General features: G+C 34.1%; 1 protein-coding gene across 2 annotated transcripts in view; it reads right to left on the bottom strand.

Annotated features, from left to right (window-relative positions):
- Positions 1-1,412: 1,412 nt before the first annotated feature.
- AP3B1 (adaptor related protein complex 3 subunit beta 1) overlaps positions 1,413-15,434 on the bottom strand; it is a 162,327-nt gene continuing 148,305 nt past the window's right edge. Inside the window, exons 26-27 of one of the 2 annotated variants that reach the window (XM_085212811.1) lie at positions 14,022-14,160; positions 1,413-2,128 (exon numbers count right to left, since the gene is read on the bottom strand). In XM_085212811.1, the coding sequence (XP_085068937.1) occupies positions 1,975-2,128; positions 14,022-14,160 (293 nt within the window). In that variant the 3' untranslated portion in view covers positions 1,413-1,974. Of the gene's footprint in view, positions 8,596-14,021; positions 14,161-15,434 lie in introns of both variants that reach the window. The other variant, XM_085212812.1, reaches the window with a different exon arrangement.

The following is a 15,434-nucleotide window of genomic DNA, read 5'->3' as shown; positions in this document are numbered from 1 at the left end:
AGTAAATTAATACCAAAAATGCCCTAAATATCCTCATTATACGCATTTCTCGTCTTCACCAGTAAACTGTGTAAAGTCCTCTAAAGAGGCAGAATTCCTCAGTAACTTGTGTGACGTACAGCAATAATATTTTTCCTTCAATTTATAGTGTGGTACACTTCCTGTTTTTTTTTTTTTTTTTTTCCCTTACAAACATGGTTGAAGGTTTCTCAGTTGAATCTTTTCTTACAAAGTAGTTATGCACCTTTCCCACAGCACCCTCTCACTGAGTATCTAGACCAATCTGCATTTTCTATGCGATGATTTTCTACTGTGAATAATTTTGCGAATGTTTGAGTTATAACTTTTATATCACACTTGATAATTAAAAAAAAATCTTACTGCAAAATTAGGACTTTAGAAAATAATACAAATGTTGACTTAAAAATCTGCATTCCTGTTGAGCGCATTAGATTCCTGTTTCTTTGCCTGAGAAATGCCAACATATTTGGGTGTAATGAAACCTAGAACTATGTTTCTAACAGAAGTGCAATTCCAATACCTAGAAAAAAGTCTATTTAGAACTTGCCAGTGAACTCTTCTACGTATTAGGGCTACTGTGTAGCTATACTAAATTCTTGCACAAAATCTTAGAATTTTCCACTATGCAGCAAAGCAACATTTCTGAAGAAGTATTTCCTGTTGCTCGTTAAACTAAACCAAGCAGGACCACAGAAGGACCATGCAAAGGGTCCTGATGACAGAGCAAAGGTGCAGAGTTATCTAAATCTCTTCTTTGTGTTATGAAAACATCTGTTGTAGAGCCATGAGTTGCTAGGGAAAGCCATGTTAGAGGTAAGAACTGATATGAAATGACAAAGCTCAGCATCTTTATGTAAACTATCACATAATCAAAAAGTGAAGTCAAAATCATACTTAGGCTGTAGCCACAGTAGGCAAAATCATACTTAGGCTGTAGCCACAGTAGGCAGAAACCAGGGTGCCACCAACGTGGCACAGCCTTTGGTCTTCTCAGATGTAGTTCAGCAGCTGTGCTTATGAATTTCTCTTTACCTGAAGTATGGTTTATGCGCAGGTGGGAGATATTCTAATTTAGGTATATAATAAAAAATTGACAAAAAGAATCTGAATGATTTACTAAGCTAGGCAACAGTATGTCCCAACAGTTCTTCTCATCAGAATTTTATAAATAGGCTAATTTGAAAATAAGAATGACATGTTTTGTTTAGTAACAAAAATGTAACTGTGTATCAGAAAATTAAAATTGAAGCACAGACACTGTCAACTTTCACAAAAAGTGTTTCCTAGTGCATACATAGCATCCAATCTTGTTAATATTTACTTCAAATTGGCCAGTTGTATATATTACTGATGATCATCACAGGATCTCTAACAAAACAAGAAAGAGGCACTTTCTGCTAAAAGCACTACTTTATTGGCAGCTTTACAGAAATATTTAAGAAAATCACATCAAATGGGAACAATATTCTTACTACGTGAGTTCAGGTGCACATGGATTTTCACAAAGCAATTTTCCTGTATTTGTTGTACAAGTGTGTGCTTCTCTGAAGTGCACATATAATTGTTGCATATGTTGCTGGAACCTATCTATCTGCTATTTTTAACACAATTCTTAAGCAGTGCAATTTCCTTTCAACTTCATTATCTAATATTTGTCCACTACAGTGGGGAAAGGAAGGGGGGTGGAAAGAGAGGAAAGTACTCAGATAGAACAAATGGGAAATACATTTAAGAATGCAGATAACTGACAGTAAAATATATGTTCTTTGGTTAGCAAGCAGAAAAAAAGGAGACGACTTGCATACACTAGCATTCTAAAGCAGAAGAATGTCAAGAGTGTATTCTTCCCCCCACTGCCAGATGGAAGGGCTATTATTATAAATGAAAGGCAGCAGTAGTGGATGCCAGGCACTTTTGTTGTGTGCCAGATTCTGAAGTCCAGATGTAAGCAGGTTACCCCTGGGACAGGACAGGCTTCAGCTCCCGCAGCAGAACAGAACCAATCACAGTTTTCTCAGTATTTATGATGAGCTGTGCTGTAGAGCTCTCCTTCAGCTCCACTGTGACTAGCATCAGTGACCCACTGTGCACAGTCTTTGCTGCAAACCTAGAGTGGATGAAAAGAAAAAAAAAAAGGAAAAAGAAATCACTGTGAACTGTAAGGCTAAAGGTTACTAATGTTTTTTTCCTGCAACAATTAAATGACCTCATGTATTAAGAAAATGTCTCCAATTTCATTAGTCAATTTCAGAGGATACGCCATGAAACCATAAATTTTACAGAATATTTCTTCATTGTTGTGCAAATATTTTAGCACCTCAGGAAAAAAAAGGGACTGTGCAAAACTCCAAATTTAATAATACGCATAACAAAATCTACTTAAATCAAATAATTATTTACATTCCAAAACTTCAGCTTCTGTACAGATCTCAGGAACTATTTTAGTGTGCATGGTTGATCCGAATTCAGTTCTAAGGGGATTTTCATGGGTAAACATCATTTGGTGCCTCAAAGAAAATCCAAAGACACTAAATGCAGTAAAACACTTCCAAAGGCTACACAGTTGTGTTTCCAGAAAAGCGCACCCTCCTGCCACCTCAGGAATTAATTCAGGCTAAAAATACTCAAACTAATAAACTTCCAACACCAGCCTCTGAAATAATGATAAAAGCAAGACACCACACATTTTGTCTGTGATTGTATTTAATCTCCAGAATATTTATCACATAAACATAGTCAACATTTATGTATTTTCTAGTCCTACAAAGCAAACATATATATATATATCCAGATAAATAAAATTTAGGTCTAATCCACCATTACTGAATTCCAAGACATGAGGAAACCACTAATTACACGGAATTAAAAGCAAAACTAGCCTTTTAAGCACCACAATGGATTGAAAAGCCATTTTAGGCACAATGAACTTCTGTCAATCCTGTTAATTCATTCTGCATACACAGCATAGCCCAAGAGACAGGAAGGATGAGGATGGCAGTAGCCTCGTCCTCCATATCCCACAAGGAGCACGCCAGGCTTTTTTGTGTGTTTTTTGTTGTCGTTGATGTTGTAGCTGGTTACTTGACAACAACCAAGTTTCTGCACATGGGCTTTTGAGAACAAGAACAAGTGAGGAGCAGGTCTGCGACCCAGCCTGACCCCACTTTGCAGGGCCAATCTCCTCCCGCTGAAGGACACGTGTCTGAACCAGAGCCATCTGCCTCAATTTGCGCAACATCTTCAGCCACAAAAGGACCCAGTTAGCCCTGACAACAGCGCACAATGCAGAAAAATAAAACTGCTAGGCTGACAGCACGCTGTCGGCTATTCAAGAGCAAACCAACTGGTCAGTGTCTCATGTCTGACAATTAGCACGGGCCTCGCAAAGCGCCTGCTCGGGTCCTTAGGGATCTGTTTAATTACCATCAACATAAAGGAGGGAGTTTATCAGGAGATACTCAAAAAACTTCACTCCAGATTTAATTAAAATATTAGCCACTTAAGCAGGAAGCAGGTTCTCTTTAAACGAGAAGTAATTTCTGCCTTTTTTTCTTTTTAAACTAAGCATATCAAAATCTCATAACACATTATACTAATTAAGGAAACACGGGGCACTTCTCTAATGTCACCCATCACAGGTCAATCTATTTCTTTTGTCCGGATTACAGATACATTCAAAGCCCTTTCCCTATAATAGGAGCTTCTGAAACAACATCACTACTATAAAAATTAACTACTTAGCTACTTCTATCGGTGATTTTGTCTATTTGCAGGGCAATGTGAAAGATCACTATTTCTCTTGTTGATTTTGACAGGGGAATAATTATATAAACAATCGTCTGATTAGTCACTTTATTTACTTAAGAATTGTGTCCTGGGACAACCCAGAACGGATTATGTCTGAGCAGGATGCACACACAAGGGTAGGTAGTTGGCATTCCTGCTGTGTTGCATAGCCCCAAGGCCTGATTTTACCTCTTTTATTAAAACTGAAAGTGATATGAAGTCAGTGTTCTGAGAAAGCTGGGAGAGACCAGAGCACCAGAGATGAGTTTGGTGCCAATATTTTCACAAGTGCATTTGCAAAATCTGATAGGTGATTAATATTACTTTTCCATACCTCTGCAAAGAAACGTCAATAAATGCGAGTTTTCAGGTGGTTTGCAAGGTGTGAAGGGTCTGAAACTTGGATTATTCCACACAAAATGTTAGTATGCTTAACTAGCATTGGCTAACTTTGTATAAATGGTCAGTGATCTGGAGTCACTTCATAAAAAAAACCAGGACGAGATGACATCTTTTCACCAACAGAATGGGCTTACTACAGCCTCTGAACTTTGGAAACTGAAATCTGTTCCTTAAAATGGGGAAGAAGTTTCTGAAACCAGTTATAAGTGGTTGATTTGAATCTTGAAACTAACTCAGTTATTAAAGATGAAGCCTGTTGACTTTTGGTTACAATATTTAATCAGTAAAACTGATTTGCTAATTATTCTGATGTTTTAAAAACTCTGTCATTTAACAATTTGGGTAGAATCTGATTTTTAAAGTAAGTACATATTATTATATATGCTTACACTTACAATATGAATTTTATGATACATGTGTTCTGCTCAACGAAATAGTTAGATCAGAAAGCTATTAAAATTTTTTCAGCAGCAAAAATTAATCACTTTGTATAGCAGGTGTTTATTCTTTGTAAGAAGCTGTAGAACAACTTTTATTTTCCCATGAAGCCAGTAATTATTTTTACTCTTTGTGAAAGTTGATATTGTCTTAAAGATAAGAATTTGAATCTAAATATTTTAAAAAAGATATTAACAACAATTAGGCTTCATAGTCTGACTGAAGCCTTGGAAACTGCACTGTCAAACATTAAAATCTGACTTGTACACCGGTTGTTAGTAGAGAAAATTTCTCCAAAACAGAGAAATTGTCATTTGGGCAACTCTTGGAATAAGGCATAATAATATCCATGTGGCTCTGTTGCAGCAAACAAAATAAAGAATAGAGCAGTGAACGTGAAAAACAAACAAAATGATGAGAGACCCACAATGTACATGAGAGGAACATTCAGAAAACAGAACCAAATATTTTTAGGTGTTTCTGTTACACTGCAGTTATCCGCATGTTCTAAGTTTTCCCAAAGATATATATGTTTCTTTAAAAAGAACATTAAATATTCTAAGGTTATGCGACATGGCAAAAGAAAAGAGTAGTTCACAGACTTGCAGAAATATGGTATCTGTCAGTAGCTACGAAAATGTACCATATTCTAAATGAGCATCAATAAAGCATTGTGTATTTTTATGAAGTCATTCAGTCTTTCAACAGTTAAAAATAAATATAGTCCTGGTAGTGAAAATACAATTTTTTTAATGGTTGTCCTATAAGGATATTTTATTTATAATTAGTTGGAATTCCTAATAAAGGAAAAATAACAGAGTATCAGGATTACAGTGTGACAGCATTTACCAAATGCTAGCTTCACTAAGGACTAGCAGTTATTTTTTTCCTTTATTTGTTGAAAGAAGATAGCTTCAATATGCAAGAGAGGCATTTTCACTTGGAAAGATTATGAAAATTTCAAGCTGAGGAACAGAGAGCAACAGAGTAACTCACTCTAAAAATCTAATCTTTAAAATTCAAGATTTGAAAAAGTGAATTTACAGCTGAATGCTATCTGGATATTTGTTCACAACAGAGCGGGGTTTGTGACACATAATTCACCAGCGCTAAAGCACATGCTCTTTCCTGTCAGGCACTCTTTTTCATCTTTGATTCCTCTATTTAAACTAAATTTTCTTTTTTTTTTCAGTTTTATTGCTCACCAGAAACAGTGACAATGGCCCATGGAAGCTAAAACTTTTTTTTTTTTTTTTTAAATCCTGCACATTAAGCCTTCAATTATTGCCTGCTGAAGCAGACAGAATCCTATTAGTAAGAAAGACAATCACAAGATGCAGTGTTCTGCCCTAGCCATAGATAAATAATTAGTCCAAAGTTCAGAAACATGTAATCAAGTTATGCGATGAATATATTCAAAGGAAAAAAAAATACTACTGTGAGCTAGTCTTCAGTTTGTAAGTGTAAGAATGAACAACTATAATATAGATTTCAGTGTATCATATGGACATAAAAATATTTTCAGTTAGCCCTTATATTCATTCATTTTATATGAATGAATATATATTCATAATATATTCATTTTATCTTATAATTGGCCTACATGTTCTCCTCTGAATATGCAGTAGAACATGAAAAAAGTATATGGCATAGCATTACTGTGAATTAACTCAGACCTGCGAATGCAGTAAGCTTAATGAAACAAAGCAGCAGAAGCATATTCACAAAGAGAAACATCTTTTTCTTAACTTGGTGATTTCAACCTTTCAGAAATAAACTCGCTTAACATTGGTTATCAGGTCACACAATTTGATTAATATTTATATTAAAAATTACATAACGATATTTTGGGATGCTTTATTTCTTTTCCAGACCAGTTAATGCTGTTTTAACATCTCTCTTAAATTAAATTGTTCAACATATGTAATTCATTACCAAGATGTAACTTATTTTCAATATTAACTATTTTGGAATTTAATTGTAAAATAGTACATTCAAATCTGCACTGTATTTTTATCATTTAATTTTATTGTGAAAGTATTTTTTTGCTGAAGTATTTTTTATTGCTAAAGATTTTGAGCTTGTCCTCTGTAAACACTGAGCAGCTCACTGTATTTCTAGTAACAGTGCATGAATCCGCACAAGTCCTCAAAACTTGCTGTCCAGTAGACAGCAGTACTCCACATGTTCAAAAGATGCTGCATGATCTTCCCCGGTATTTCCTCCTAGTTCAGAAACTTCAGCATTTTTTACTTGGATGTATATCCTTTCCAAAACTTCAAAAAGCTGAAAACTTGAATCGCTGTTTTGCTCCTTGCAAATAGAAAATTCTCATTGTTGTCTGACCTGTTTTTTTCTCATCTGTTCTGTTCTTTTAATTTTTCTTAAGTAGTCAAAGAGTTTAAGATGATAAACATGTGAATTACATATGGTCCTCTTTTAAAACAAGCTATACATTTTCACTTGTAAAAATGCAGGTAATTCCAAGAAAATAATTCACCTTACAGAAACACATTAAAAATACCAAACCTGCTCAAAATCTTTCAAATCAAAGATATTTTCCCATTCATTTATTTAAGCATTAAATGTTTTCTACTTAAACAACTGACTCAAAAGGTTCCTGTTTGTTGTTCAAAGAAAACGCTGAACATATTTTTCACTTTACAGCACTCTGATACAAAAGCAGTGCTGTCCTCTAGTGGACAGCAAGCAAACTAGGCTGGCATCTATTTTGATTAACTTTATATCCAAAGTAACTCACTCATATGCTTTCAATATTGAGCTCAAATTTGACTTCTTAAAGTTATTTTTAAATTTTGCAATTCACATACTAACTCCCTATGTGCAGTAATATATTTAAAATGTCTTTAAATGATGTTGTAGAAAGACTTAATCTTTATTAAGTGTTTTGTACCAGTTAATCAAAATCATCATATGTTAACACACAAAAATTGTATTAGTACATGCATGGCCATCTTGTTAACAGTGAGGAAATTTCGTGTTTTGGAATACTAGGATTTGATTAAGAAGTAAATAGTAGAAACCATGGAATGGGTACATTCATTTTTAAAAATCCCATTTTTTATGAAACTAGGAATAAAAATATTTACCTACAAGTAGTGACTAACCAGAAAGCCTTTCACTACAGGCTGACAAAAGAAAAGTAAATAGTTAGCCTACCTGGATGTCTAACAGGCATCTTCTTCTTATTATTATTTTTTTTTTCATCTGGGATTCTACAGTAAACTTAAAAAATATTAAAAGTTTACAAATTCTGTCTACAAGAAGAATTAAAATACCTGTGGATAGGGATACACCATTCCGTTTAGAATTCTGTCACCTACAGATAAAAGCTTGCAGAAAAACTCTTTTGCCTAGGGCATTTAGCCCCTTAATTAATTCCTACTAAAGAAATTAGGAAGCAAAATCAAAGCTGCAAGTTTATAACAAGTTTATTTACTTTGCCACTCATTACAGCTCTCTTGAAGTGTAAAAAAAGATTATGAGGCCCAACAGCTAAAAAACTATGGAAGCAGAACAGTTCACATAACTGCTTCACAGGGATTACTGCCAGAGGTACATTTTACATCGTCAAAGCTTTAAACAAGTCAACTACTTATTAAGAAATGTTAGAAAACAATTCTGTGTACACACACATCAGAAACGGTCCTTAAAAATGTTTTTCTGGGCTTGTTGGACTTATCTGTCAGCCTTACAGAGAGCATATATTTGGGTCCAACTGGAGCAACTATAAACAATTTACATCTGCTTCTCATTTATTTCTAGATGACGTTTCTCCTTCAATAAATGGGTAGTCCTTCCTGTCTGACACACACACCTGCAGTTGTTAGCTATGGTAGGCTGATGGGGCTTGGGAACTTTCGGAGAGCTCTTCCAACTTAGTATAAAGTGGACGATGACACAGACGAAGATTTTCCAAGTGGACTCCTTCAAAGAGAGGTTTGTTCAGTACATACACACCTACACACACGCACAGTCACGCACCTTTTCTCCCCAAATTAAGTGTTGCTGGATAAAAAGGTGCGGGGATGATAACATTACTAAGCAAGCCATTCTCTGATAATCAAAATTGTCTGTAAACAAAACCCTCTTTCCTTTGAGAATCAGTCTGCCAATATAACCTAAATGGGACATGACAGGTTGAAAAATGATAAAAAGGGGTGAATACAACCTGACTGCCAGGCATGGGGTAGGGAATAAAGGCTACTGCAGAACAAGTGTTGATCCTTGGATTGACCTACCTTTCTTCCTTTTTCACTTCCTTCCCTTTTTCCTTTTTTTTCTTTTAGTATTTCATGCAAGTTTCTATACTGTGTCTAGCTGCACTTAGGTTCTTCAGGTTTTCAATGCACATCCATTGCAGTATGCTTACTGTTATATGATTTCCACAGTATGTTTTTAGTTTTGCTGAAAGAGTGCAAATCTCCAAACTCCAGATGGAAAATATGTAACGTGTGTTAATACTTACTTATTCACAAAAGGTTAAAGCCACGACCAGCAGAATAAAGGTAAGTAGATAATACCATACTTATTTTCTAACCGACAGTTTCCTGATACTAATTGTAGATTCCTTTCAAAATACAACAGCAGCACCAGGTTAGTTGAATGGACCATTTAGTTGTTTGACGTTAACTGTAATCTATTCATTGTATCTACTCTGATGTGTTTAGACTTCCGTCTCACTGACTGATTAGGCAATGCACAAGTAAAATCTTAAGGAGTGAAAACTGTGAAAAAGGATGCTCTACACTGCATCATTTTGCATTTCGAATGTAAAATTTGCCATTTCACTGGGGGAAACAATATAGTAAAAAACAATGCACTCCATCTAGAAAATGCTTCAGAGAGTGAAAGGAGGAGAGGAAAATAGTTCAAGAAGCCCTGTTCTTCATACCATTAAATACTTTTTCTGACAACAATGGAATCGCACCAGCATAAACCTAAGTGTGATTCCAGGTCTGAAAGAGCTTTTCTGGTATACGCTACTCAAGCACACAAAAACTTTTCTGCCATAGTTTGGAGGTAGTGGTCATATTTTGCATCAGTGTTTCCAGTATTTTCTTTCTAAGTCAAAGAACCCTGAGACACCTTTCCTTCATCCTTAAATAACAGTAGACAGTAATCTGACACTTTCAAGAAGATTGTAAAACCAATCTAATGGTAAGTAAAGTCTGCAGCTCTTCCTTTCATTCTGTCATTGTCTGTTGTCTTCTGCTACAATCAAAGTGAAAAAAACCTATCCTGGTGGGAGGTTATGAAGCTGAAAATGAAGAAAGCAGAAAGACACCTGAGGAACTCTTAGAATATTCATCTGAGATGGAATAAGCAACAGATAACAGATATTGAAAATAATACTAGGATGTCTCTTGATAAATAAGGCCTGTGTTAGTTAAAAGAAAAAATACTGAAAATGTTGATTTCTGTGAAGTCTTTGTTTCATCACATTTTGAAATAGAAGAGAACAGTCTAAAATTTATATTTTATGTGTATAAGGCAATGAGTATTATTGCCCAACCAGAGATATGGTATTGAAGGGCTGGCCCTCAGAAGAATCAACTTTGAAGGAAAAAATACAGTTATGTATCCTCTTATCTTGAAATACCTGTCAGACTTTCCATACTGAATAGAAACAGCAGACATACTTTATCTTAAGTGCATCTGTGGTTATTCAGACTGATTTGATTTCCTGTAGGAAAAGAATACTTTTCTTTCAGTGTCCTTCCTTGTAGATATTCAAATGATGCCCACAGATGATCACAAGACTGAAAGCTTTGGGCATATTCAGATTATTTTTTAAATTATTTGGTCAATTTCTATGTGTTCTTCATCTTTTCAAATCACCCTTCATCTTTTCAAATAATTAACAAACAGTAGTTCTCAGAAGATGGAAATGACTATGTAAGCTTTAAGATTTCTACAACAATCACCACAATCACTTTTATGAAATATTTTACGAGGAGTAACACACACAAATTTTCCTGAAGTTTTCAAATTCTCAGAAAAATTGTATTTCTTGTTCTGAAAAAATCCTGTCTTTAAGTTCATTTCACATTTTTGTCCTTAATAGAAGTCTTAATACTGAAACAACGTTTCCCTTTGAGACTAAAGCTAGAGAGAACAATACATAAAACAGTCAAATCCTGTGAAGAATGTGAGATTGCACCATATGCAGCTTTCTAAGACCCAGAGACCTATTAGCTTGTATGAACTCACTTCAGATGCAGGTTACCATACTTAGGCAAGTAAAATGGTGCAACAAGTTTATTTTGCAAAAATGCGAATACAAATCTGCAAATTCATGTTCTGATATTAATTGATTATTATCTAGGAATTTTTGCAGATATAACTTTAAATACGTAGAACAGGTCAGAAAATACAGTCTAAAATACAATCAACTGTATTATCTGACATTTTGATCTACCTTCAGTAACAGTCAAATTATTACTTTCTCCTAATGATGAAAATTCAGTAGTCATAGGTTAAAGAGAGCAAAAAAGCATGTTAGAAAGCGTTGTTACACTGTTACATGTATTCATGTATAGCCAGTGTTTGACAGGTTTACATTTACTTCATTTTTCATTGGTGAGTGCATGCTATTCTCTTGGTATTTGTTGCAAGTATTTATTTTCAAACCCTATAGTTGCCTTAGTGATTTTGGTGCAAAAATGCAATCTTAAATAGGGCTATAAATTTAAAGAGAAGTAATTGGGTCTCACCAACATGACAACATCTTTGTCATGAGTGCAAATATACTCAGACAGAAAAAAAAACAACCCAGGAAATACGCACCTGTTCCTGCTCATTAGATTAGGTCTGTATTAAACTATACTACTGCATGTTGAATGAATATATTTCATTACCAGTCAACATACATTTCTTGTCATTAGCAGTCATTAAGTAATAATAATCAAATTGGGAATGACCAACTGAGAGGTTAATGCAATTCAGGCTGCACAGTGCAGGACAGCAATGTCAGGTTAAAAATAGTACTGCTTTTCCAGTGTAAAGGGATATGTACTAAGCATTTCCAAGAAATGAACAAAACTACTCACAGAATAGCACAATGAGATGAAACAAACTGTTGTATACAGTTTTTTTCTTCCAAAATACTACTTGCTATGAAACAAACAGGACAATGGCAATACTATCAGAGAAAATAAAATTTTTATCATATTCATTACTGGTTTGTCAAGGTAAAGGTGACTGTTTATTGTATCACCTTGAAATGCTGTATGTGTTATAAAAACAAGTCACACCATACTTCTTACATCTATGATATTTTACAAGAATGGATTCTGATTTTGTTAACTATAATGACAGAGTTGATTTAACATCTCTATATATTTCTTTTATATATACATATGTATAAATATTTTAGTGGTTTCTTTTAGAGATTTGAGAGTATTCATTAATAATGAATCATAATATCTAAGAATAATAATCTCAGATATTAATTTATCTAAGTCTAGGATTCATTAACGATAACACAGCAGTCTTTAATAGATGAACAGCTTAATCACAGAATTAATTAGTTATTGTGCCCATTTCTATAGTTGCAACTGTAACTACATAGTATTTGTGAACTTTGCTTACAGTGAAACAAATGATGGACTGTTTTCTTACCATCCAACACTTCTGGGAACTTCTAGCAGGTGTTAAGTTGTTATAAAAATGTCTTTTCTCCCTGCTGGACATTATAAATGCTAACTAGTCTCTAACTTCTGTGATCGTCCGAATATATTCTATCCCAAATGAAAAGAACAATTCAGCGAACACTCCAAATTTTAGGATGCTTTGAAGTGTTCTGTATAGCTAAAAGATCACATCTTCAACCACTGTCTCTGAAGGAGTGTATCCAACAGCAAGTAAATCTTCAATTCAGTTACTGGCTCTCTCTGGAAAACTTCTTCCTTTTTACAAAAAGCCAGAGAAAGCAAGAACAAATTAGAAACTTCTCCTCAATTAGGCAACCCATGGCTGAATTAGGTATTAAGCTATTATTTTAGGTAGTCTTTTTGAGACTCGGTCACAAAACAATCCATCCTTCTGCACAAAGTGTCATGTGATGGATAGGGTAAAGATGGAGAACACCTGTATACCACAGACACTTTAGTCTCCCTTGATTGACACTCTCACCTAGTCTTTGAATTGATATTGAGAATGCAGACTGCATAGATCCCTGAGGGATGCAACAAATGAGGACACTTTCACGGAGGAGCAGGTGTCAATAGTGACAATCATTTCAGTGCAATTGCACTAGCTGTACCATGTTTTTATGGTGAAACAGAATTTTATCATTGACCGTATCAAATGCATAGGAAAATCCAGCTGGGTTAATGTTAATGCCATGCAATATAAATGCCCAGTGATGCAAAAAAGACTAAATCCAAAGAAGAAAAATATCAGCTAATTTAAGCTGCATAGGCTACATAAGCATTCCAAATAGTCATCTAAGACAGCAAAATTTCAAAGAAAAAGATTGTTCTTTACCTTAAGAGGAGATACGTTGCTTTTATTTAAACAGCAAAATTCAGGAGGCTAAGATAACAGCTTCCAGTGATGTCTTGCTGTTATTATTTCTGTCTACTCAGTTTTCCATACATAGCAATTTTCTTGTTTGCTCTTGTCACAGGTGACAACCCATACAGATTCACTGGACTGAATATTTTCAGTCAATCACATTACAAGCTATGATTAACAAATAGCCATATTGATTCGACTTACATTTTGTACCACTGCTTTTTGATAAAATGGACTGAACTGGAATTAGATAGAGCCATTGACTTTCTTGGCTGATGAAAACTATGTTTTTCCTTGCACATACACAGCAAGGAGAAGAAAATGTTCAATGTATGTTCAACCTGTACTTTAAATGATCTTCATCTAATTAAAAATAAAATAATCATGTAGTTTATGTTGTTAGATATTACAGGTAAAAAAATTAATGTGGAAGAAAATCAAGCTTCTCTCAGATGATACATCCAGATATATCCAGACAAGCCTACTTTTGGAAACAGAAACAAAAGTCAGAAAAACATATAGACACTATTGAAAATATTGTGCTTTGAAAAGGCTATCCTTTCTCTTTGAAACAAAATGAAGAAACAGACAATTTTACCTAGCTGTGTTCAGTAAGGTCTAGATACTTAATGTACTGTATACATTCAAATAAAGAGTTGACAAGTATTCAAGTTAATATCTGGTTAGGATTCAATGTCAGCCCAAGTTGCACACAATATTTGTTAAAAGCGCAGACAATAAAATTTTCCCTAATATTAGAAAATGTTGAATTTTGAACCAATGGAAATTCATAATTAAAATATAATCTTACTGCAAATGACATGTATTCTTACCTCTGTATTTTATCTTGACCAGAAGGGACTACACCCAGGTTTGCTGCCTTCATTAGTCTCTCAATTATTACACGACTAGTAGAGTTCTGTGGAGCAACATTTATGGTAGCAGATGTCTCATTCATTCCTGTCAGCATCCCTGAAACATTACATATTTCATTATGAATACTTTAAGATTTGTTTGTTTACCATGCCTAAAAACAAAACAAGATTTCTAAACAAACAAAAACATGCATTAAAAGTTAAATAATATGCTGAGAAAGTAATTTTATTTGAAATTACATAATTATCTCAGTTTAATGTATTATTTGACAGGCCATACTACTAGAAAAAAAAAAATACTAGAAACATGACAATCCTATGTGTTTACTAATGCAACTGTGAAATCAGGATGGTTCTTTTTCTTAAAAAACATAACATACAAAAAGAATGTAAACGCATGAGTGAAATATTAGGTAAGACTGTTTTAGAGAAGTCCAGCTTACGTAAGGCCATATATAAAGACAACCATAATCTTTCAATCATAAAATCATCATACATAATTATAACTTAATATCATATTGCAAAAAATAAGCTTGAAATTTAGACAGTAATCACGGGGTCAATTTAGTTCATGAAGATAAAGTCATCATGTTAGAAACTGGAAAACTCAGTTAGGACCTCTCTCTTTTCACAATAAACTTTTTGATTAAAATAATTTTAATATTACTATAAATGGAACAGAAATATCAAGATTACATGAAGGCATATGACAAAAAAAAAGTAAAGAAAGAAATGTTGTTTAGGATCATCTTAACAACAACAACAAAAATCCAATATTTTCTCTCCTATTAATATTCACTGGTTATAAGAATAATTTGCGGGACACTCATGTTGATTAAAATCCAACAGGAACTACACCGTAGCACTGTGTGTGTATTTTTATATTATGTTCAGAAGCTGAAAACACAAACAACAGAACACAGTAGTTTTCGAAGAACTATCACATATCTGTAATCAACAGTAACATTAATAGAAACAATGCAAAACTCTCGAAAGCCTAATATTTTAGGGCTGTACACACAGTTCAAACCCACAGCAAATGGCACAAAGATGCTGAGTACAGCAATTTAAAAAAAAAAATCCAACATTTTAATGCACTAGAATGAGCATTAGCTGCTGTTACAATATAAGAAGGATCAAAGTAAAAATAGAACAGCTTATGAGTAAATAATGGGATATTTTTGAATGTGATCTGCACTTGAAGGGAACAAAAATAAGCATGCAACATCCATAAAAATCAGCTTTCTCTTGAGGAATGGTACATTCTGTTTCAAGTTGTTTAACTTCACTATTAGGCAAAAGCCTTAAAAAATACATACGCAGACTAGAACAGCTTTTAAGCAGAGCACGGGGACTGACATAACACTGCTG

Source organism: Meleagris gallopavo, chromosome Z (assembly GCF_905368555.1).
Source record: "Meleagris gallopavo chromosome Z, MGAL_WU_HG_1.1, whole genome shotgun sequence".
In the NCBI taxonomy this organism is placed as follows: domain Eukaryota; kingdom Metazoa; phylum Chordata; class Aves; order Galliformes; family Phasianidae; genus Meleagris; species Meleagris gallopavo.
Note: the sequence above shows the minus strand (reverse complement) of the source record. Positions and strands in the feature narration are given on the sequence as shown.